Source organism: Adiantum capillus-veneris, chromosome 1 (assembly GCF_014529385.1).
Source record: "Adiantum capillus-veneris isolate H3 chromosome 1, ASM1452938v2, whole genome shotgun sequence".
NCBI classification, from domain to species: domain Eukaryota; kingdom Viridiplantae; phylum Streptophyta; class Polypodiopsida; order Polypodiales; family Pteridaceae; genus Adiantum; species Adiantum capillus-veneris.
This window is the reverse complement of record NC_140931.1, coordinates 184,373,424-184,397,313: the sequence shown is the minus strand read 5'-3', so window position 1 is coordinate 184,397,313 and position 23,890 is coordinate 184,373,424. Positions and strand designations below refer to the sequence as shown.

Below are 23,890 nucleotides of genomic sequence, written 5' to 3'. Positions count from 1 at the left end.
TGTTGTGGCAGTGTCCTTGGATTAAGCTTTATCTGCATTTTCTTTGCTTTGACCACTTGCTTCAATCGATGTTGGCTCCATTGGCTTTAATATTGCACCTTTTGATTGCAACTGACTGTTGAGAATTGTCCGCCTGCATTTGGGTAACTTTTGATCTTAGAAGATCCATTGTACTGTCTGGCAGAATCTGTCTCTTCGGAGGAGATTTTGGTGGTGACCTTTGTGTAGCCTTCAGAACTTTAGCTTCTATTGACTTTCACTTTTTTGTCACCTGTTCTGACAGCTTGAGACTTTGCATCATCTTCAGATAATCCTTGAATTCAATCGGGCCATCCGTATGGGTTTGTACAATGTCATGATCTTGCTTATATTCGTTCCCATGTGCACCTCGATATGCATAAGTGAGCTTGGTCACATGTAACTATTTGAACACTATTGGATTTGTATGATTTTGAGTTTGACTTGTGGAGATCAACTGAAACTTTTGTCCCTGAAGATCTTCATAGAGGCAATTATCTGTAGACTTTGATGGAATCTGGGTCAATTGGAAACTTCCAACAGCCATATGATCTTTCAATGGTTTCAAGAGCAGCAAATAGAGTCCTAGTTCCTTTCGACCAAAAAGCAGAACATTTGTGCATGTAAAATGTAGCAACACATATATTGGTCCGTCAATTTTTGCAAACAAAATAAGGCCTCAAGCACTCAAATGCAAGGTGCCTTATGCCAAGTCCAAGGTGGTATGCTTTAAACATAAGAAAGGGTTCCACCTATAGTAAAGAACAATTAAATTAAGGAATGTTAAACAATATGAGGTAGTGTTGTATTTTATTATAACAATTCAAGCATGATATATCTATCCTTGAATTATCATAGCATCACATATAAGCACTAAAAAATTTATGATATTTTGACCAACCTAAATCTATAACATTAATATTATAAGATTTGGTGACCACCATGCTAGATACCAATATGAATCATATTAATGTAAATCACATCAGCGGTGTATACATTATGATTACAACATTATTATAAATTTATGCCGCTCTCGCATCATACACTTGACTCTCGGTGTGTGTGAACAATTACTTTGCATGTCCCCCCCCCCCCCCCAAAAAAAACAAAAAACAAAAAACAAAAACAAACACACACACATGTTGGGGTGAAGGGCCAATGTGGCCATAACCCCAACCACACACCCATCATTCTAACTTGTTAACAAATCACTTTATTATGTTGGATAATATAGAGCAATAAGGACTGTGAGGTTAATCTCACTTTGTAGCTCCACCAAACATATGTTGCTCTCGTCTCCTCTTTGCACGCTCTTCCTGCACACACATCCTTGCACCTTCAACTGGTGTCAGAGCCAAAGATGAGGGCTCATGACATCGACTTGGGGGTAGAGCTCATGTGTGTCTGAGAGTTGAGAATTTTCATCCGCATTCGCAACATACTCGTCATCCTAGGAGTATTCCCAACAGGTGTCATGTTGTTTTACTCCCCTTTCAAAGCCGTTCTCGCTTTCAAAATCTCCATTTGAGCGGCACATCAAAAGATCGATTCTTGATAGCTATTTTGGAGCTGGAATAAGGTTCTTGGCATCAACAGATACACACTTAGAGAGAGCTCACAATGTAGAGTTTGGAGAGGGATACTACAAGTGGAATTTGGTTACTAACTAACAGACACTTTCTCGATGAAGCGTAGTTTTTTGCATCAACACTACATGTGGAGTTATAGGCTTACAATTATTTATCCAAGCTCGTAGAGTGAGGCAACACTATTGCTTCATTTATGCATATTTGACAACTACAGGCTATTTGCCGATTTTCTTGTGTTTTTCAGAGATTGATTTGCCTAGGCATTTGGGCTATTTATGATTACGTGTGGATAGATTGTGCATAGCCACACCGACTTCAAATTATTGTTCATAGCATGTCTACATGTTCGTAGGTTTTCACATCTACTTTGATAGGGACTTTAGAGCAAGTTATGTACTTCATGGGAGGTTATGCATATACGCACGTGTGTTTCGAGCACTTCTAAGTGTTGTATGCTCTTCTGAGAGCGATGTCCAGGGATTGGACATTACTATTTGCATTATCTGGTACCTGTTTATGCACAATTTCGTGCCATCATAGTAGTGATTATACTTTGATGTACCTTGTGTTATGATTATTGCCACATTACGCTTTTGTGGAACCATTCTTTGGCACTTACGGTAGTCCCGTCTATTTATGAGACTTGGTTCGAAAGGTGGTGGTCATTGCTTAGTGTGACCATAGTCGAGTTTGTTGAGCCTTTGCAGGGGCACAATAAAGTTTTACTGAGCTTAGAGATTTTGAAATGTTGAGATACTTTCGATGATATAGGTTTGTTGAAGCATCCATTTTTCAAGGCCTTGCCACCATAGATTACGTATTGAACATTTCACACCGTTTTGGCGGTATATTTGGATTAGTTCATGTGAACAACTAGTAGCTATTACTTATTATGTGTTAGCCTTTTATTTTGTTATCATTTTCTATCATTCTAAGTTGAGATTTTGTTCCAATTACAGGGAAGATTTTCCTAAAATTCTTCCAAGATTCTTGCCACAAATTTGGTCTTCTCGCCAAGTGTTTATCTGTTGCAATCATGGCCTCTTTTTTTGAGAAAAACGTCTATAACATCAGAAAGTTTGATGGCACAAACTTTTCCATATGAAAATAGCAGATTTATGACGTCTTGATTTAGAAAGGTCAATTGGAGCCACTATTTGAGCGCAAAGAGGGTGACGTCTTGATTTAGAAAAAAAGGTCAATCAGAGCCACTATTTGAGCACAAAGAGGATGATGGCTACATGGATGCACAATGAAAAGTGCTTGATACCAAAGCTAGATCCACTATTCGTCTATATCTTGTAGAGTCAGTGTACTTCACTATTGTTAGTGAAGCTACTTCTAGAGCCTTATGTGATACATTGTGCAATACATATGAGAGCAAGAGTGCAAGTAATAAGGTTTGTTGAATGAAGAAGTCGTTTGAACTTTGTATGAAAGAAAGCGACACAGTTTTTGGACACTTAAAAGCGTTCAACATAGTTTTCAGTCAGCCAACGTCATGATGACTTGATTTTGACGAATAGGTGCAGTCTATCTTCTTGTTATTCTCTTTACCTTCCTCATGGGACACTTGCTACACAACCGTAAACAACTCTGTGCCCAAGGGCCAATTGGTGTACAATGATGTAGTTGATAGTTTACTTCGATAAAGAGATTAGCAAGAAATCCATTGAGCCTACAAAAAATGGTGATGGCATATGGTCCTAGCTCACTGAAGCACTGAGGTCGAACCTATGATTGTGCCAAGTCTAAGGATCGAAAAAATTCCTATATCAAATCTTGTAGTTTGATGTGCAATGTAGAATGCTATTATTGCCATAAAAAAGGGCATGTGAAAAAGGATTGTAGATCATGGCAGAGAGACAAGAAGAAGTCTCAGGATAAGAATAAGTTTGACAGTGATAGAAAGGGCAAAGCTAAGCTTGAGGAGGTCAATGTGGTTAAGTCTCCCAAGACCAATGTTTGAGCTATTTTGATACTCACGTCAGATCTTTCATGGATGCTCTTGTCGCACACGATGGCACTTGTGCATGACGCCTGATTCTTGGGAGAGAAGATCGGTGATGAAACGATTGGTTGCTCATAGGCCTAATGTCGAGCTGAAGAGGGCCTTCGGAAATAAGATGTGCTTCTTTGCAAGGCGTGTAGACAGATAGCATCATCAACTTTCCATCAATTTTGATCAAAGTGTGAAAAGGTTAGAGGTGGGAGATGAAACACTGCCTACATACACAAGGCCAACCAAATTAGTGCCAAAGTTGGAAACTTGAATCGAGTGGAGCTTGTCAAGATTCATAGCTGTATACATAGAGAGTGGTTCATCCACCCTTCATCCAAGCGACTTTTTCCATAGATCCACTCAAATGCACTTTTGACCATGCTATCTTGCTTCAACTTCAATTGGTGTTATCTTTCGTAGGGAGGTTGATCCACACACGGGTTCCTCTAGGCAATGTAGAAATTGGAGAGGATGGATTCACATCAAGTGGTGGAAGCCCAACTCTGAAGTCTCCAGCCAATCATGGCTCATACTTGGCAAAAGGGGGTTCACATTAGGTGGTGGAAGAAGAGACTCCGATTTCCCCCATTTCAAAGAAGAAGGCCTTCCCCCCCCCCCCCCCCCCCCCCCCCCCCAACCCAAAAAAAAAAGAAAAAAGAAAAATTCTTCCACCCCTATATCCACTGTCTCTGGCCCACCCTGCAGAGCATCTCCTTCCTCCACCCTTATGTGAATACTAGCAGGGTGGAAAGAAGAGAGTTGACTGCGTTCCTCATGATAGCTCCAGCTCAGCTTTCTTCCACCTGAACGCAGCCTGATCAGGAGAGAGACGAGTTTCGAACTCAAGACGTATTGTCAATTCGTGTGTGAGAGACCGTTGATGAGGCAACTGGTTTCTCTGTGAGCGGACACAGAGATGGCTTCTAAGCAAGAGCACTTAGTGTGCGAGCTGCTCTGCCCCCTGCGTCTTCCGAACAAGTCGAGACGACCCACTTGGCAGACAGGAAGCCGATCACGGCCATTCTTGCGGCTAAAGGGATACACTGCCAGCAACATTCGAGCCAGCAGCTCATCAGCAGAGCTCCCCGATATAATCAAGCAAGTGGGCCAATCGCTGTGGGGCAAGGGGCTGCCTCCAGGAGCTCTTGTTGGAGCTGTTCGATCGGCCTGGACCTCAGGATGGGCAATCATGATGAAGCAACTGGCTCCGAGTGACAAGCAAGGAGGCTATCAGAGGCCCAAAAGCAAATTTCAGAAGCGCCTTCTAAATCCAGTCTCTGTGTCCGACCATGGCAGGTACCTTACTGAAATACGCTATCCTCTCCATTGCAACTTTGCAACTTCGGATAGCTCATTCGCATTTGATTTACCAGTTTGGTGGCTGCTTTTCAGTCATTGTGTTACCCAAGTATTATTTCATAATTTCCTCACCGTATGAATGCTTATCTATTCGAGGGTATTTGAAGGGTTTTTTTAAAGCCTCACTTGTGACATAGAAGCTTAATTTTACAGAAAATATAGCCTGAAGACAGCTTAGCATTTCTCAATTTCAAAAATTTTCACTTTCAGCTTGTCTGGGTGCAAGAAACTATAATGTTTTCTACACTTTGTTTGAACCTTTGTCAGGTACCATCTGTATGTCTCCCTCACTTGCCCCTGGGCCCACAGAACAGCCATTGTCCATGCCTTGAAGGGCCTTGGAGATGCCGTTCCTCTGTCTATTGCTGTTCCGAATGAAACAGGTCTTTGGGAATTTAGGCCTCATCAAGGTATGTCAACTGATCATCATATCCTCCTCCCCACAGTGGACCGAGCTCATAAAAAAGCACGGCTGATGGATGTCTACAAGCTTACGAAAGGAGGTTATGATGGCAGAGCCACCGTCCCTATGCTTTGGGACTCTTTTTGCGAGGAAGTTGTCAACAATGAGAGCGCTGACATTATTGAAATACTTAATATGGAATTCAATATTTTTGCTTGCGACCCACAACTGGACCTTGCACCTCCACATCTTCAAAGTGACATTGAGAAGTGGAACGATCTGATCTACCCCAACATCAATAATGGTGTGTACAGGTGTGTTGTCTTTCCTATAACATAATTAAATATCAGTCTGGTCACTGTGAAAGTTTTTGTTATGTTTAACTTGAGGGATGGTTTACGACACTGAATGATATTAGATTAAGCTTACCTGACCGTAGTGAACAGCTCGCTGCTCGCCTACGCCCCCCCTCTTTGTTTTTGCGCAAAACAATATAAACCCCCCCCCTCTCCCCCCCTGCCCCCCTCTTACTTCACCATCACCTACACTCCCTCTCCCTCCCACGCCGTACATGTATGCCCTAGATGTCACAAACGAGAGCGCATAACAATATAAAATACATTCGGGTAAATAGGATTTATGACTTATTACTGAAGTCAGAGGATATAGAGAGGAATAGATAGAGAGAGATAGAGAGTGAGAAGACCGACATAGTACTGGGGACCAGAAGATGGGCTGGTCCCCCTCCCCCCCACCTCTGTAATAGTATCTTTATTACTGAGGAGAAGTCTATACAAGCACTTGAACCAAACGTATTGCCACGTTCGCTCTAGAATAAGACTTGATGGTTCCTGGAAGCCTCAGCTTCCGATTCCTAGGGCAAAACCCTATTCCAAGGAACTTCCGTTCCTTATTCCAAATCCTTGAGAACCAAGGTTCTCGCCTCTGGATCTCACCTTCCGGACTCGGGCATGACATCCCTGCAACTCTCTTTCCAGAGTCCTCTTCCCGCAGAACAACTCTGCTTTCTTGGACACGAAGTTCTTACTTGGGAATCCAAACTTCCTGATCACAACTTGAGAGACTACCTCTCTCCGATCCGTGGATCTACTTCCCAAACTCGGGTACGAAACCCTTGGGCTGATCTGGCTCTAGTTCCTCAGAGTGCTTTTCTCGTGCAGAGGCTCATGCCTTCCTCTGCTCCTACTCCCTCACGAAGAGGAAGTACACCTGCAATCAAATACTCAGAGATTATAACATGAAAATTGTTACCTTCAAAGTCTCGACGCTCGAAACGCAACTCAGTTCTCGAATAGCAATTCCTCGGAAGAGATCTCTACATAGAAAATCCTCTCTTCCAATCCTACACACAAAAGAGGTGTGTTCTCGGGTTCCTTCTCGTAAATCAGCCCCGTCTACGACGTTTATGGGCTGAAAACAGAAAAAAAACAGCAGCTTGTCGCGATGGAAACACGCTCCGTAGGCCCTTCTTCGCGAGGGAACTCGCACACTGGGTCTTGGTGACATCGGGTACACTTGGGGCAGCCATGGGCATCACCGGCAAACGTCTTCTTTGCGGGTGAACTCTGTAGCAGCATCTCCTTCTTGCAAAAACTGATCCTCCCCTTTGAGTGAGGGCATGTGATGCTTTTATAGCTCCTAGCCACAGGCACGAATAGCTCCTCGCGTAGAGATTGCGGCCGTTTCCCCCCCCCCCCCCCCCCCCGTTGTTCTGCCAAAAATAGAGAGAGGGAAAACGTTGGCTGATCTGTTACCTTATTTATCAGAAAGGTGCCCACTTATTAAATGGGCGCCGGCGTATTTTAAAAATAGTTTGAATCTGCCCAAAAACTCAATAAAACCTTATAGGTTAAAAACAATGCTTTCACAGCACTTCCCAGACGTCCCTGGATGCAATCACACGCACAGTTGCAGTGCAGACATAGACTTCCTCGCGGGAAAGCATCTGCTTTTCCGAAAAGCAATCCCGCTTTCTCAGAAAGCATCTGTTTTTCCTCAAAGTTTCCTCTGAACCCATCTTCATTCAAGTGCTTGCTTTTTCCTTGTGCACAATTCTAACACAGTTCGGAAATTCCTCTTGACTATGAATATCCCCTTTCCGATGCACCCGTCACCCACCTTGTGACGCATCAAGAATACCCATCAGCTAGTCCTTTCCTACCGAACTTACGGTACAATCTCCTTCACGATGCTCTATGTCACCCATCCTATGACGTATCAGAGATGTCCGTTCCCGGATGGTCGGATACTTCTTTCCGATGCTCCCTGTCACCCATCCGATGTGACGCATCAGAAGTACCCGTTCGTAGTGGCCTTACAGATATTCCCGTTCTCAGTGCTCCCGTCATTACTTTGAATGACGCACTAGGAATAATCTGTACTCGGATGTCTCCAGTGAGAAAAACCCTCTCACTTAAAATTCCAATAATTCATTTAGAATTATTTTTCCTGGTGTTCCGAGCGAGAAAACCCTCTCACTTATAAATCCAATAATTCATTTAGAATTATTTTTATGTCAGATAAAGCCAATTTAGCAACATCCCTCTCACTTATAAACAGGTGCCCTCAACTGCAGAGATCCAACTGAACTGCCGGGGAGAAACCGGAAAAAATTCTTAATCTTGCTTAATGGTGAGTTGAGCTGATCCTTTCTTAGTAGAGAACTTAAAAAGTAAATTAAACAAAAAATTTCATAATTCAATACTTACCTTACCAGTTCATGTCCTTCCTCTAGTACCTTGAGGATATCCTTCACCATTCATTAAACTTACGAGCCATGTAAGAACTCGTCATTCGCGTCTTTCCGAGAATCCGAGAAGAATCATCCTCCTAATAATCAATTTAGGTCTATGTCCTTGCGCATAACCTTGTGCTATTAGTCCTGAGGATATTAAACCTCTTCTGTCCTCCCGCATAGGGCACGTCGAGAGCATTAAGCTCATGTGAATCTTCCTGTGTGGCAGACAAAGCGTGCCATCTTACCAAAGTAAGTTCTTATTCCGGAGCCTTTGCTTTGGGTAGGCCAATTGTTATGATCCAAAGTTTCCTTATCCGAGACTCTGTTAACTTGATTCCATCTTCTCAAAATCGAGAAGAATAATCTTCCTACAAATCAATCTAGGTATCTGTCCTTGCGCATAATCCTACGTTGTTAGTCCAGAGGGTATTAAACCTCTTGCGTCCTCCCACATAGGGAATGCCCAAGTCATAGAGCATTAAGCCCGATGTCTTTCTTTCACAAAGTAAGTTTGCGATCACCTTAAAGAAGGTTCTTGTTCTGGGCCGTCGCTCAACGTAGGCGTACGGTTCCAATCCGAAGATTCTTTGTGCATGGCGGCACTTCCTTCCAATCTTTTCCTCCTGCGAGTTATTACCACGAACAGTGTTTTCCCGACGCCCATTAGCGTCTCTTCCTTACAAAATCATAAAAAATGATTCACCTTGCGAGCATCAATGACGACTTGCAAAATCTCAGGCAGATAGGATTCTAGCCATAGCATTTTCTGAACGTATGTTCAAACCCGGTTCACAATAGAGCGAACCCTCTTTGATTCTCAGGGATGTTCTCCCATATGTAATTCTTACCATTTTGAAACGGTTGGCGAACTATATTCTTACGGACATAATAGTTCGAATTTATTCCAGCAGTGTGTAAATGCTACTTGACCTTCTCATGGAGAAACATATACCTTAACCAAAAGTTGCTACTGTAATGGCAGAAGCACATAGCGTACTCAATGATCAACGACCATCAGAAAACCTCTTCTTGGTAGAGAAACTCAAATTCCTTCTACCGAACACATTTCAAATAGAGATTCTCGTGTCGGAATATCCTTGCGTGCAAAAAGGCGCTCAAGAGAGTATGACAAACTCTCGTCCAATTCCTGAAAAGGAAGTTGGTTCATCTCATTCCGTTCAGCAGAAAAAAATTGAATTGGTAGATGATCCACCTTATCATAGGTCTGCATGTTCGTGTGTTATCCATGTACCCAAAGGTGTACATAAGTTTCAGTGAGCCTGGTAAGATCTTTAGAGCGAAGACGCTCAACCTGACGATCCCTTGGCTCAATCTTAGAGCAAAACCCGCTCATCAAATGAACTAGGATTTTAATCCTTGGATTCCTCGAGCACAGGTCGTAGCCGTCGCTTATTCCTTCCCTCGTAAAGGGAGTTGTTCATTCACTTGTGCGAAAAGCTCTACCATAGCTTCCATTAATTGGTTTAGGCTCGAAGTTTAGTGAAAGGTGTTTTTTTGACTCTGTTTGAAATCTCGGAAAGGTTCCTTCCTTTTTGCCGTCCTACCCGCAATAGCAGGTAATTTGTGGGAGAACTATCGGATACCAGATCAATAGTTGACCTTCCGGCTAGTTGAGCAAACCAATTCATCTCAGAAAACAATGTTTCAAATTGATCCTACTCTCATAAACACTCGAGAGTGAGTAGCCCTGGTTAGACATAACAATACCTCGTGCAAAAGAGCAAACAAGCACCATGCACTTTATGATTTCCGCAAAGATGTAACTTTGATCGAAAACCTGCCCTCTCACTTAAAGTTCGAGGGTCTTCTATTCAAGACTCAGGAGTTAGATTGAATTCCCTTATTCCAAACTTTCTCCGGATAGCAACGTATCCTTCGAGGAGATATAACAAAAGTTCGTTGTTTCTGTGTTCAATGGTTCCCGTCCCACTGCAGGGATTAGATTCTATGTACACTGAGATGTACACTTTCAGCTTGTATTGCTGACTCCACCATTTGCTGCAAAGTATCTTGCACATGCGTCTACAAAATTCGGGCAAAAGTCCTTCGTTGAATTTCTTCATCTTTCCTTCCTCAGAGAGTGTCAGAGTGGAGCTACTTTGGCAAGAGTGAACCACTACTTGCTTGGACTCGCTCGTATTTCTATTGGGCAAACCGATCCCAATCTTCTTGGATGCCTTCCTCAAAGCGTAGAAGAAAAAAAATTTGTCGGAAAATTCAGCCTTGAATTGAATCCAAGTCTTGTTGTAAGTTCCTTGCAGAGCTTTGGTATACCACCAAGCACTTGCAATCCCCTTGAGGTGTTTGGTCACATGCCTCACCTTCGACGCTTTTTAGAAATTGCTGTTTGCAAAGGCAACCGAATGAAAGCGGTATAGCTTTCGCGGCATCTTCCCTGCCGTCAAAAGTATCAAACTTGACTGGAAGTGTTCCTAGGTCTAGAGACCTTCTTCATATCCTTCCCGAAATAATGGAATTTCGTGGTGTATTGATGTTCATGGATATGTTCTGGGTTCTGAAGGATCTTGAGCATTCCGCTCCTTGGATTCTCTAGGTTTTTGAGCATCATGCTCTTGTCGCCTTCTTAGAGAATCCCAAGTCTTGTGTCGACTTCTTGGAGAGAGAAAAATTTTCCCAACTGCGAGGTTCTCCTTGCAGGATTTAGGGTTCCGCTTGCATATTTCTCTCTTGGCTTGTCATGGCTTCTTCCCGTATCTTCCCATAGTCGTCCTCCTTTACAGAGAAAGACAAGAGACCATGCTCTGATACCACTGTCACAAACGAGAGAGCATAACAATATAAAATACATTTGGATAAATAGGATTTATCACTTATTACTGAAGCCAGAGGATATAGAGAGAAATAGATATAGAGAGAGAGATAGAGAGTGAGAAGACCGACACAGTACTGGGACCAGAAGATGGGCTGGTCCCCCCCCGTAATAGTATCTTTATTGCTGAGGAGAAGTCTATACAAGCACTTGAATCAAACTTATTACCACGTTCGCTCTAGAATAAGACTTGATGGTTCCTGGAAGCCTCAGCTTTCGATTCCTAGGGCAAAACCCTATTCCAAGGAACTTCCGTTCCTTATTCCAAATCCTTGAGAACCAAGATTCTCGCCTCTGGATCTCACCTTCCAGACTCAGGGCATGACATCCCTGCAACTCTGTTTCCAGAGTCCTCTTAGCTCTAATACCACTGTCACAAACGGGAGTGCATAACAATATAAGATACATTCGGATAAATAGGATTTATCACTTATTACTGAAGCCAGAGGATATAGAGAGAAATAGATAGAGCGAGAGATAGAGAAGGAGAAGACCGACACAGTACTCGGGACCAGAAGATGGGCTGGTCCCCCCCCCCCGATAATAGTATCTTTATTACTGAGGAGAAGTCTATACGAGCACTTGAACCAAACGTATTACCACGTTCGCTCTAGAATAAGACTTGATGGTTCCTGGAAGCCTCCGCTTCCGATTCCAAGGGCAAAACCCTATTCCAAGGAACTTCCGTTCCTTATTCCAAATCCTTGAGAACCAAGGTTCTCGCCTCTGGATCTCACCTTCCAGACTCAGGGCATGACATCCCTGCAACTCTCTTTCCCAACTCTGTTTCCAGAGTACTCTTCCCGTAGAACAACTCTGCTTTCTTAGACACGAAGTCCTTCCCTTGGGAATTTCAACTTCCGGATCACATCTCGAGAGTTTACCTCTCTTCGATCCGTGGGTCTACTTCCCAAACTCGGGTACGAAACCCTTGGGCTGATCTGGCTCTAGTTCCTCAGAGCGCTTTTCTCCTGTAGAGGCTCATGCCTTCCTCTGCTCCTACTCCCTCACGAAGAGGAAGTACACCTGCAATCAAATACTCAGAGATTATAACATGAAAATCGTTACCTTCAAAGTCTCGACGCTCGAAACGCAACTCGGTTCTCGAAAAGCAATTGCCCGGAAGAGATCTCCACATAGAAAATCCTCTCTTCCAATCCTTCACACAAAAGAGATGTGTTCTCGGGTTCCTTCTCGTAAATCAGCCTCGTCTACGACGTTTATGGGCTGAAAACAGCAAAAAAACAGCAGCTTGTCGCGATGGAAACACACTCCGTAGGCACTTCTTCGCGAGGGAACTCGCGCATTGGGTCTTGGCGACATCGGGTACACTTGGAGCAGCCATGGGCATCACTGGCAACGTCTTCTTTACGGCTTAAATCTGCAGCAGCATCTCCTCCTTGTGAAAACTGATCCCCCCCTCTGAGTGAGGGCATGTGATACTTTTATAGCTCCTAGCCACGGCACAAATAGCTGTTCGCGTAGAGATCGCGGCCGTTTTTTTTTTTGTTTTTTTTTCAATTTTTTTTTTCATTTTGTTTTTTCGTTGTTCTGCAAGAAAAGGAGAGGGAGAAAACGCTGGCTGATCTGTTGCCTTATTTATCAGATGGCTACCCACTTATTAAATGGGGGCCGTCGTATTTTAAAAATAGTCTGAATTTGCCCAAAAACTCAATAAAACCTTATAAGTTAAAAACAATGCTTTCACAGCACTTCCCAAGCGTCCCTGGATGCAATCACACGCACAATTGCAATGCAGACATAAACTTCCTCGCGAGAAAGCATCTGCTTTCTCAAAAAGCAATCCCACTTTCTCAAAAAGCATCTGTTTTTCCTCAAAGTTTCCTATGAACCCATCTTCATTCAAGTGCTTGCTTTTTCCTTGTGCACAATTCTAACATAGTTCGGAATTTCCTCTTGACTATGAATATCCCCTTTCCGATGCACCCGTCACCCACCTTGTGACGCATCAGGAATACCCATCAGCTAGTCCGGAATACCCATCAGCTAGTCCTTTCCTATTGAACTTACGGTACAATCTTCTTCACGATGCTCTATGTCACCCATCCTATGACGCATCAAAGATGTCCGTTCCCGGATGGTCGGATACTTCTTTCCAATGCTCCCTGTCACCCATCCGATGTGACGCATCAGAAGTACCCGTTCTTGATGGCCTTACATATATTCCTGTTCTCAGTGCTCCCGTCATTACTTTGAATGATGCACTAGGAATACTCTGTACTCGGATGTCTCCAGTGAGAAAAACCCTCTGACTTAAAATTCCAATAATTCCAATAATTCATTTAGAATTATTTTTCCTGGTGTTCCAAGCGAGAAAACCCTCTCACTTAGAAATCCAATAATTCATTTAGAATTATTTTTATGTCAGATAAAGCCATTTAGCAACACTAGACCTGTGAAGCAGCAGAGTGGTGTAAATCTAAAAGAGTTTCACCCGCAAACGGGAAGGCTTTGTTGTCACGAGTTGATTGGGCCGACTGGCACTGCAATCGAGCAGTAAAAGGGTGTCTAGGCTCAATTCAAAGTCATTTAGGTCCCCTCGCTACACTTATAAGTCGGTGGGTACAAGGAATTAACTCTAAAGAGGCAAACTGGACACATCGTGGCTTTGCCGTAGCAATTTGCCAGAAGCATCAGCTAGAGGGGGCGCCCATTTCAAGAGGGGGCTGATTTTTACTCCCCAAGTGCTTTACAATGTGTGGGTGAGTAGTGGGTGTAGGTGATCACAACTTTAATGGAAACCTTGCCTTCTCCCTTGTCTCATGCAACGTGATGACTTGCTCTCGCGTATCTCTCTCCCCCCTTTGGCACATATGGTAATGCCCCACTAGATGGGCTACTCAATTGACCATGTACAGTTCTGAGGGTTTATGCACGTGCGCCAAGGCAAGAGCCTTTTGAACAGGAACCGGATTAGCTAATTGCTTATCCCCCACAGGTACGCACAGTTCCATCGCAGGGGAACTGTCCCATTGCGTACAAAAGCAATCTGAGACGTGCGTAGACGTGTTCGCTCCACTCGAAACGGTCCAAAACAGAGAATTATAGCTGCTTGTGTTTTTTTGCAAGTTTAGGGTTTCACACCTAAACTGTAGGGAATCGTTAGGGGAGCCTCGGAAAGGCCTTGGGATGCGTGTACAGGGCTGTAGGCACTAACAGAGGCAAAACAGAAAATTACAGCACGCTGAAATTGACCAGCAGCTCACCGTAAAGCTTCCAGAATGCGGGGGAAAGCGTCCTAGGGGTGTACTTTTGACCTATAGATATTTTGTGCCGTTATGTTGGCGAAATTGGGTCAAAAACCTGCAATTACAGCCATGGACAGGTTTGGGCAGCTTGGTGAGAATTAGGTGAAAGTGTTTGCATTAAGAATAAAGAAATACCGAAAGAGGCGCCAGCCATGGACAGGTTTGGGCAACTTGGTGAGAATTAGGTGAAAGTGTTTGCATTAAGAATAAAGAAATACCGAAAGAGGCGCCAGTCTTTGGGGCCAACAAGTTGTTGGCGTCTTCTTGGTAGCGCTCTAGCTTCTAAACCGTGTGTGTTTGAAGTGTCAATTCCCCTTACAGATTTTTATTTGCAAAGTTTCTCTGTGTCCTAAAGACGACAGTTGGCTGAAAACGCTAGTTTTGTCTGCTAGAAACGCTGGACAGCAGGGTTGAAAAATGCAATTTCAGCAGGCTGAAAACGCTGCTATACTGACCTGATGAAAACGTTGGCACTGGAATTGTTGTAATTGTTGAAAAACGCCAGGGCTTGCAAGGGGTTCTTGCTTGAAAAGGTTGCTAGAGGGCCTGCTGCAAAGGTTGCCTGTGCTCTCTTTGCCTCTTCTGCCAGAAAGTGCTAGCTCTAGGTTTTCTTATATAGTCACTTGGCCAAATTGCCCTACCCAGTTTCCCAACAAAGTCACTTTTTAATAATAAGTGAAAAATGACTAAAATAGGGTAAATAGGTTCTGTGCACTGTAAAATGCTCATGATATATTCTGATGGTAAGCTGAAAATGCTGGTTCTGTCTGCTGGAAACGTTGGATTGCAGGGCTGAAAAACGCAATTTCAGCAGGCTGAAAATCGCAAAAATGTTGCCATACCGATCTGATGAAAACGCTGGTGTTGGAAATGCTGTAATTGTTGAAAAACGCCAGGGCTTGCAGGGATTTCTTGCTTGAGAAGGTTGCTAGAGGGCCTGCTGCAAAGGTTGCATGTGCTCTCTTTGCTTCTTTTGCCAGAAAGTGCTAGTGCTAGGTTTTCTTATATAGTCACTTGGCCAAATTGCCCTACCCAGTTTCCCAACAAAGTCACTTGTGAAAAATGGCTAAAATAGGGAAAATAGGTTGTGTGCACTGTAAAATGCTCTTGATGGATTCTGATGGTAATCTGATGATCATGCTGTGTGCAACCAGAGGATATGCATGTACTCTAAGTGCCTGGACATGCACGGTCTGCGAACAGACTCACAGAAGTGTCAGAACACTTCCTAAGCTAGGCTGACTGAACTGAACTGAACCCTACCCTTGTCATGAAGTAGCTAGTCCACGTACACATAGGGTTAGATGTGCACGTGACAATATATATATATATATATATATATATATATATATATATATATATATATATATATATATATATATATATATATATATATATATAGAGAGAGAGAGAGAGAGAGAGAGAGAGAGAGAGAGAGAGAGAGAGAGAGAGAGAGAGAGAGAGAGAGAGAGAGAGAGAGAGAGAGAGAGAGAGACGACTTCCGGAATTTGACCGTACTTGTCCTGAGTGCCCTGAAATGCTATATATATATATATATATATATATATATATATATATATATATATAGAGAGAGAGAGAGAGAGAGAGAGAGAGAGAGAGAACGACTTCCGGAATTTGACCGTACTTGTCCTGAGTGCCCTGAAATGCACACAAAAATGAAATGAGTTGGTTTCTTACGAACAAAGTGAACTTGTAACCAAAAAGACTGTACCTTGGGAGGGCGAAGCCTCCTAAAAAAGAATTCACCTGGTTTTGGCTTTTCTTTATTTGGTTTATGGAAATCAGAGAAAATTTTACCTACGTGTTCTACGTCATGAAATTGGTAAGAGACAATGTCCATCTGTCGATGGGGATGGTGTCCAAGGAAAAGATGATCTTGGGTAAGCATGGAAGTGACCTTGAAAAATCTTTCACTATACTTGTCAAGAATACCTAAATTGGTCAATGTCGAATTGACCCGAATGATCGAGTCCGATACTCCACTGTGTAGTTTCTTGCTAGTGTGGACATGAGAGATGAGAGGACCAGATGGGATGCCTGGATCCATTTTGATGGTATTGGGGTAGGAAACATTCGACGTGATGTGAAGAGAGGAGGTATCCCAATCAATGCGTGGCTTGAAACTGCGAAACCACTTAATGCCCAAAATAACATCACATCCACTTAATTTAGCAACCACAAAATTGAACTTGTTGAATGTCAAGATCTACATGATGACATGCAAGAGAGAGAGGAATTCATGCCTTGCGAGAATCTCATCACCGGGTAGGTGAGAATAGGAGTGGATGGGAGATGGGCACGTGTCATGATGGCGTCACCAATGATGTCCTATGTGCTATAGAGTCAAATAACACAAGCACTTTTTGACCTTAATTTGTCCATAGCATTTTATGAATTCCTCCTCATCAAAAGTCCGTGCTTAGTTTCTTGCTCTACCAACCACACTCACAACAGTCACTTGAGGGGTAGAGTCAGAACTCGACGTAGTAGCAGGTGTATTTTCAGTTTGTTCTTAGGACAATCCTTTTTCACATAACCTACTGTGTGACAACGAAAACGCCTTCGTTCCTTTGCATACAATGCTTGTTCTTTACTTAATTGACCACCTACGATTCCTTGAACAACTTTCTCATCGGGTGTGAGTTGAGGTGTATTAGATTTTCTGTTACCCATATCCTTAGCTTTGTCACTCTTAGATTGAGATGTAGATGGAGAATTAGATTGAGAATTTGGAGAGTTCTTTTAATGGTTACCATTCCCTTTAGAATTTTTTTCCTCGTCAGCAAAGGAGTCATGAGAGGAAGAGTAACCATTATCGTAGTCCGTCTTGAGCTTATCCTTCTTGTGCTTCATCTCTTGGAGTTGAGCCAAGCGTATCGCCTCTTGTAATGTCTTTTGATCACCGGCCTCCATGTCGAACTTGATCAAGTGGTCCAATCCAAAGAGAAAGGCTTCCAACCTTTCCTCATCCAATTTCCTCAATTGTCCACCTAACTGGGACACACGGTTAGCATACAACAACACACGGTTAGCATACGACATCACAGGTTTACCTTGTTGAGACAAAATCATCCTTCAATCGGTTCAGGTTCTGTGGAGGCAAGAAGTGAGTATTTAGATCCTCCTCCAACTCCTTTGAACTAAGCTCGAGAGGAAGAACAAGGAGAGACTTGGAATGGGGCCCGCCTTGTGGGTGTCCTCCTTCTCCATCCACTCATCCTTCTAGGTGATAGCATCACCCATGAGATGCATGGAAGCCAAGAGAACTTTGCTATTATAACAATCGCAAAATAAGGTGTAAATTGATGCAACCAAGAATAAACGACAATAGCATTTATTTTACTGTCATACTTACTGAAATGCAATCTTCTCAGGAATTGGTTCGTTGGTCGTTCGTGTAGCATTGGTTGCCTTCGCGTGTTAAAGTTTAAGCATCCCAAGTGAACTGCCCAATGTGATCCCATTATTTAGTTTGGATTTTAGGATTTATTTTACTTATTTTGTCAAAGTCTTGGGTAGGGCAATTTATTGGGATTGCTATATAAGCAACCCCTTGCCTTCATTGTATACACATTCAGTTATTCATTGCCAAGGTTGATTGGTTTAGGAGACTCTCTCTCTCTCTCTCTCTCTCTCTCTCTCTCGTGCTCACTCCCCTTGGTCTCTACGCTTCCGCATCGTCAACTTTGACATGGTATCAGAGCTCCGTGGATTGGCTTGGGAGAACAAAAAGGCGGGAATTTGGAGTTGAAGGGAGGAATTTTCCCGTAGTGCTTGGGAGACGGAAAGGCGAACAGAGTGGAGCGGAGCAACTTGGGATTAGTGTAAAGGCCCTTGGAGTGCGAGGAGTACAAGTTTCGAGTTCTTGCAAACTCAAAATGGCCTCCCCTTGCTCGAGCACCCGCGACGACATCGACCAAAGACAACCAAAAGCTATGGATAACGGATCATCAACCCTCCATTTAGCGGCCTATGCACAGTCACAGTCCTCAAGGAACCCGGCAAATTGTTTGGCTCAAGTTTGTGAAGTCAAAAGCAAATGGCAGAGTTTGCTAGAGAACAATGGCAAAGGTCAGTTGGACACGGATGGTAGTACCAGTACTCAGTTAGCTGTCTCGGTACTCGGGAGGTACGACCACAATTGTTATGATTGTGATTCGACGCTTTGTTTGGCTCTGGAGGTTGAAGCCAAAGGCAAAAGCAAGAATTCACTTGAAGACAAGGATAAAGGCAAGCTGGACAGAGATTATGGTAGTAAAGATTTGGTAGAGGAAATCGACATGGCACTCGTGGCGGTGGCCACAGTGGCCTCGACGTCAGATTTCTAGTCAAATGACAAGTGTCACCACTAGCTTCAGCCAGAGAGAGGCTTGTGAGTGGCAGAGAGGGGCAAGCAATGCTTCCTATAATTAATTTGGACCCTTGTGTTGGAGTTCAAGTTATTGGTGTTTGGACCCGTAGGTCGGAGTTCAATGCACATGCATTTGGCAGGGAAGGGCGCCCCAATTCATTGTTGTTGGTTAGATTATGGACAGGATGTGTTCCAACAGTTCATTATCTTGGAGTTCTATATTTTGGACGTGATGTGTTTAGAGTTCACAAATGGGGATTATTGGGCGTAGTATGGTCTACATTTCAAAGTTTCTACAAAGTCAACCGATGCTCAAGATGGCATTACTTTCAGGTACAAAGTTGAGGATAGCAACACCGAGGTGTATCCAGTATCCCAGCCGGTGCTGGGGTGTCCATGGTAGCTTCTTCATCGACGTGGTCTCACTATTGATGTCCACTATGAGCTGCAGAGAGGGTGTTAAAGTTTAGGCATCTCAAGTGAACTGCTCAATGTGATCCCATTATTTAGTTTGGCTTTTAGGTATTTATTTTACTTATTTTGTCAAAGTCTTGGGTAGGGCAATTTACTGGGATTGCTATATAAGCAACCCCTTGCCTCCATTGTACACACATTCAGTTATTCATTGCCAAGGTTGATTGGTTCAGGAGACTCTCTCTCTCTCTCTCTCTCTCTCCGCTTCCGCATTGTCTACTTTGACACCGCGATGGTCTTGGCAAGCTTTTCATAATCCGGCTCCGAGGATGGGGTATTAGATCGGACTGCCAGACATGTGATGAGATCATGCATGGCTGCCCTCTCCTGCCTATGAGCCTCGACGTCTGCCTCGCGCTCCTGTCTACGAGTCTCGGCTTTGGCCGCCAATCGACGTTCCTCTCGCTTCGCCGCTTCTACACGCTCTTGTCGATGTGTCTCCTTCGCGTCCACACGCTCTTGTCGGCATGCTTCTTCTTGCCGCATCATCATCCGCATCATGGAATCCGTGGAACTGGGTGGCAAGGATGGAGGGTTAGGGGGAGGACTACTTGGAGGAACCGAAGGGGAAACTTGCTCACCTTGTGAGTTGGGGGAGCTCTCCACACCGCTACGAGTCTCGACCATTCAAGGATATCTGCTCTTGGTTCAAGGGAGGTCGCAGACTGATCTTCGGGACACTATCTACCCGCTCATCGGGCAACCCGGATGCAACACCCGGTATTGTCACATGACACATCCAACCCTATGTGTCTGTGGACAAGCTGCTTCATAACAAGGCTTTCGTCAGTCCAGTCAGTCTAGATTAGAAGTGTTTGGCACTTTTGTGAGTCTGTTCGCAGACCGTGCATGCCCAGGCACTTAGTATAGATGCATATCCTCTGGTTGTACACAACATGATCATAAGCATTCCCATCAGAATCCATCAGAATCCTTTAGAGGAATTTTCCAGTGTATTTTACCTATTTTCCCTATTATTGACAATTTTCACTTATTCTTTTAAGTGACTTTTGTTGGGAACCGAGTAGGGCAAATTGGGTAAGATAATATATAAGCAAACCAAGGTTAGCACTATTTGGCAGATGAGCAAGGAGAACACAGGCCTTCGGCGACAGGTTCCCCCTCTCTCTCAACAAGACTCCCTCACTTGGGCGATTTCTCTCAAGCAAACCCCCTAGCGTTTTTCATCCTCATCGCCATAGCTTCCAGTGATTGGCATTTTCAGCAAGGCAACATCGCCCTACACTTCCAATGCATTGCGTTTTCAGCAGATACCTAGATCGCCAAGCATCATCCAGGCCAGCGTTTTCATCCAGGCTTTGGTCGCCACCGATCTCAAGCCTTGGGCGATTTTCAGCAGGTAATTCAGCAGATTTTCAGCGACAAAAGACCAACAAATTCAGTGTTTTTTTCTAGCGTTTTCAGCAGAGCAGAATTCAGCCAGCAGCGTTTTTGGACAGCAGTAAAAGAACGGCAGAATTCAGCCCTTAGGTCGGTCTCGCCATCCCCGTCGTCGTCGTCGCTCTAGCCTAGACTTGCATCAGTCACATGCATCCACTTTGTATCAGTTTGTGACATCAATTGTAGACCACTCTCGCCAACGAGAGTGGGGCCTTCGGAGGAGAATTTTACAACGTCTTGGTGTCGTATTTCTCTTCTCTCTCTATCTCACTGTCACAAAAATACGGAAGCGTAAACTGACGTTTAATTGCACTTCAAATACTCAAGAGAATTAGAGGGAGCGAGAAAACTTGACACTTCATTGGGGACCAGAAGATGGGCTGGTCCCCCCCCATAAAGAGAATATCTTTATTACTAAGGGAGAATCTTTACAAGCACAGGAACGGGGCATATGCCCGTCCTCTATTCTTTCTTCTGTTCTGTTCTGACTACTGACTGAGAAAGTGTTTCCACTTTCTTTCTGCTTAGGGGATTTCCCCTATTCTGCGAGACTGGTTGGAAGCTCTCGAAAAGAGAGTCTATCTTCCAAAACAGCTCATCGGAAGCTCTCGCAGAGGAGAGTCCATCTTCCGTTATGTGTTGCCTTCATGCTCATTCATTCATGCATCGAACACAAAAGAGAAACAAGCAAAATGCACACGCACATGCTTGCTGTAATTTTCTGCACATAACCTGAAATTCTTACCTGTGCACACTCCTATGCCGAAACAAAGGTCTTCTTCGCGATGGAATCGCGCCAAACTTGATGTAGACTTAGGATAAGGAGAGAGAAGAGAATTTCTATGGCTGATCTGCTGAAAACAGCCCTAATCGAGGTGATTAGGGGCTGAAAACAGAGAATTACAGCAGCCGCACTCTGCTAAGGGAGCGTCTACGGCAGCTTCTCGCGATGAAACTTCACCAGAAGGTGTCTATGACTGTGAGATCCCTTGTTCTTGACAATGGGAGCACAAGGCTACCACATATGTCGCAAGGGGCTGCTCTCAAGCTTCAATGGAGGGCTCCACCGCGTAGAGCACGCTCACATTAGGGGGGGTAGGTGCACTGCCAGCCTTGAAAATGGGGGAGGGGGGGCTCCTAAATAGCCATCAGGGAGAGGGGGCGCTAGGAAGAGAGAGAGGGTGAGAGTGAGAGTGAGAGAGAGTTAGTTTGCATTGGTAAGTGTGCCACTTGGCACACTTACTTTATTAAAAACTTAAAAACCATTCAACTTTTGACTTTAAAAACTTCTAGCTCATTAATTAAAAATGTGCAACTAACTAACAACTGCTACCAATGATTCTTTTATGAGAACACCAAAGGTCTGTCGGCGCAATGCCGCACTGGCACTGCACCGCCTTTACCTGTTCACACTTGTCCGGCCGCCCGCCCGGGCACGGACCGTTAAATTTAATTTAACGAAACTTACCCTAAGGCTTTATTAGCTTTATTAGCCTTAGGGTCACTGTTCTAAGGATCCCATCTCATTCATGTGCTTGTATTGACGCGCGTATTTTTCCTGAGCCTAAAATCTGAGGCTACTGCTTACCCCTTTCTGAAGACCCGATTTCCCAATCACTAGGGCTTCAGGGTAATTTCTGCTAAGGTCCCTCTGAGGTATTCTAGCCCGCATTTAGGCTCACCTGAGGCCTTGGAACTGCGAGGTCTATTCTGGTGTGCACACAACTAATTAGATAATTCTTTTTTCGTAAATAAATTAATTATTTACAAAGTCTGACTTAGTTACATCCCTCTTGGTTCTAAACAGTTGACCTCAACTGTAGAGCGTCAACATAACTGTGCAATATGTCAAGGTAGTCCTTGAGATCGGACTCAGTCATCCACTTTGCATCTAAAGGAGTGTAATTCTTGAACTTGAATAAATACTTTCGATGTAGACTCCCCGACTTGAGTTGTCTCTCCGAGTGGTGTATTATCTGTTCAGGTTGAAGGATTTTCTCAGTCTCTTCGACTTCTGGAGGATCTTCTTGTACTGGCGCCACTTGAGGAGGTCCAACATATGGTCGGAGGAGACTGACATGAAAAGCATTGTGGATGCGCCAGTGAGAAGGAAAATCCAATCTGAAAGTCACATCATTGACTTTATCTGTAATTTTGAAAGGGCCGTAGAATCTATGGGAAAGTTTGACAACTTTCCCTTTGCCGACCCGCTTTTTCAATCTAGCTTTCTCAAACCGAAGCAGGACATATTGTCCTTTTTCAAGATTGAGATTCCTTCTGTGCTTGTCTGCTTTTCTCTTCTGTTGCTCTTGAGTACGAAGAATTGCTTGCTTTACTTGTTGATGGGCGATATCAATATTGCGCACAAATTCATCTGCGGCGAAGATGTTTTCTTTGGTCACCATAATAGGAAGTAAGAGTGGCTTCCCGTAAATAATTTCGAAGGGGGCTTTACCAGTTGAGGAATGTATGGTATTATTATACGCAAACTCAACTATTGGTAAGTACTGTTCCCATTCGGATTGTCGTTCCGAAACATAGCACTTGAGGAGATCTAAAACAGTGGCATTAGCGATTTCGCTTTGACCATCTGTTTGAGGATGATAAGCTGATGAAAAATCAAGCTTAGTTCCCAAGTTTTCAAACAATGCCTGCCAAAATAGACTAGTCATGCGGGGATCTCTATCGCTGACAATAGTCTTTGGCAATCCATGGTGTTTAAAAATCTGAGCTAGAAATATTCTAGCCATGTGATCAGCTTTGATCGTCTTTTTTTATTGGAAGAAAATGTGCTTGCTTACTGAACCTGTCTACTATAGTCCAGATTGCATCATTTCCATTCTTGGATCTAGGAAGATCCATAATAAAATCCATGGCAATACTTTCCCATGGCGTGTTAGGCACAGGGAGCGGCTGAAGTTTGCCATAAACTTTATGTCTGTCATATTTCACTTTTTGGCATACTAAACACTCACGTACATGTTTTTCAATGTCCGCACGGAGTGTTGGCCAAAAGAAATACCTTTCGAGGGCACTAGTGGTGGAAGCAATTCCCCGATGCCCGGCATAAGGAGAATTATGTGCTTCATCCATCACCTTTTGTCGTAAAGGCTGAGCTATGCATATTGCTTGTTGACGATAGAGTGTATTATCCCTGATAGAATAAGGTGGCTTTGAGTGACCAGCTTGAAGATCTACCCAAATTGTGGCGAAGTCTGGATCTTGAGGATACATCTCGCTGAGAGATTCTAGTTCCTCATGATAAATTGTTGTTAGTGCATTGATCTTTGGACGCCTGGAGAGAGCATCTGCAACTGCATTCTTTGTTCCAGAAGTGTGTAAAATCTGAAAATGAAACATTGAAAGAAAGTTGGCCCATCTCATCTGCTTTTCT

General features: G+C 43.7%; 1 protein-coding gene across 1 annotated transcript in view; it reads left to right on the top strand.

Annotated features, from left to right (window-relative positions):
* Positions 1-4,307: 4,307 nt before the first annotated feature.
* The window catches only part of LOC147466145 (Glutathione S-transferase family protein), a 47,193-nt gene continuing 27,610 nt past the window's right edge, over positions 4,308-23,890 (top strand). The window contains exons 1-2 of the mRNA XM_086524362.1: positions 4,308-4,905; positions 5,236-5,685. Of these exons, the coding sequence (XP_086380488.1) occupies positions 4,526-4,905; positions 5,236-5,685 (830 nt within the window). The 5' untranslated portion in view covers positions 4,308-4,525. The remainder of the gene's footprint in view (positions 4,906-5,235; positions 5,686-23,890) is intronic.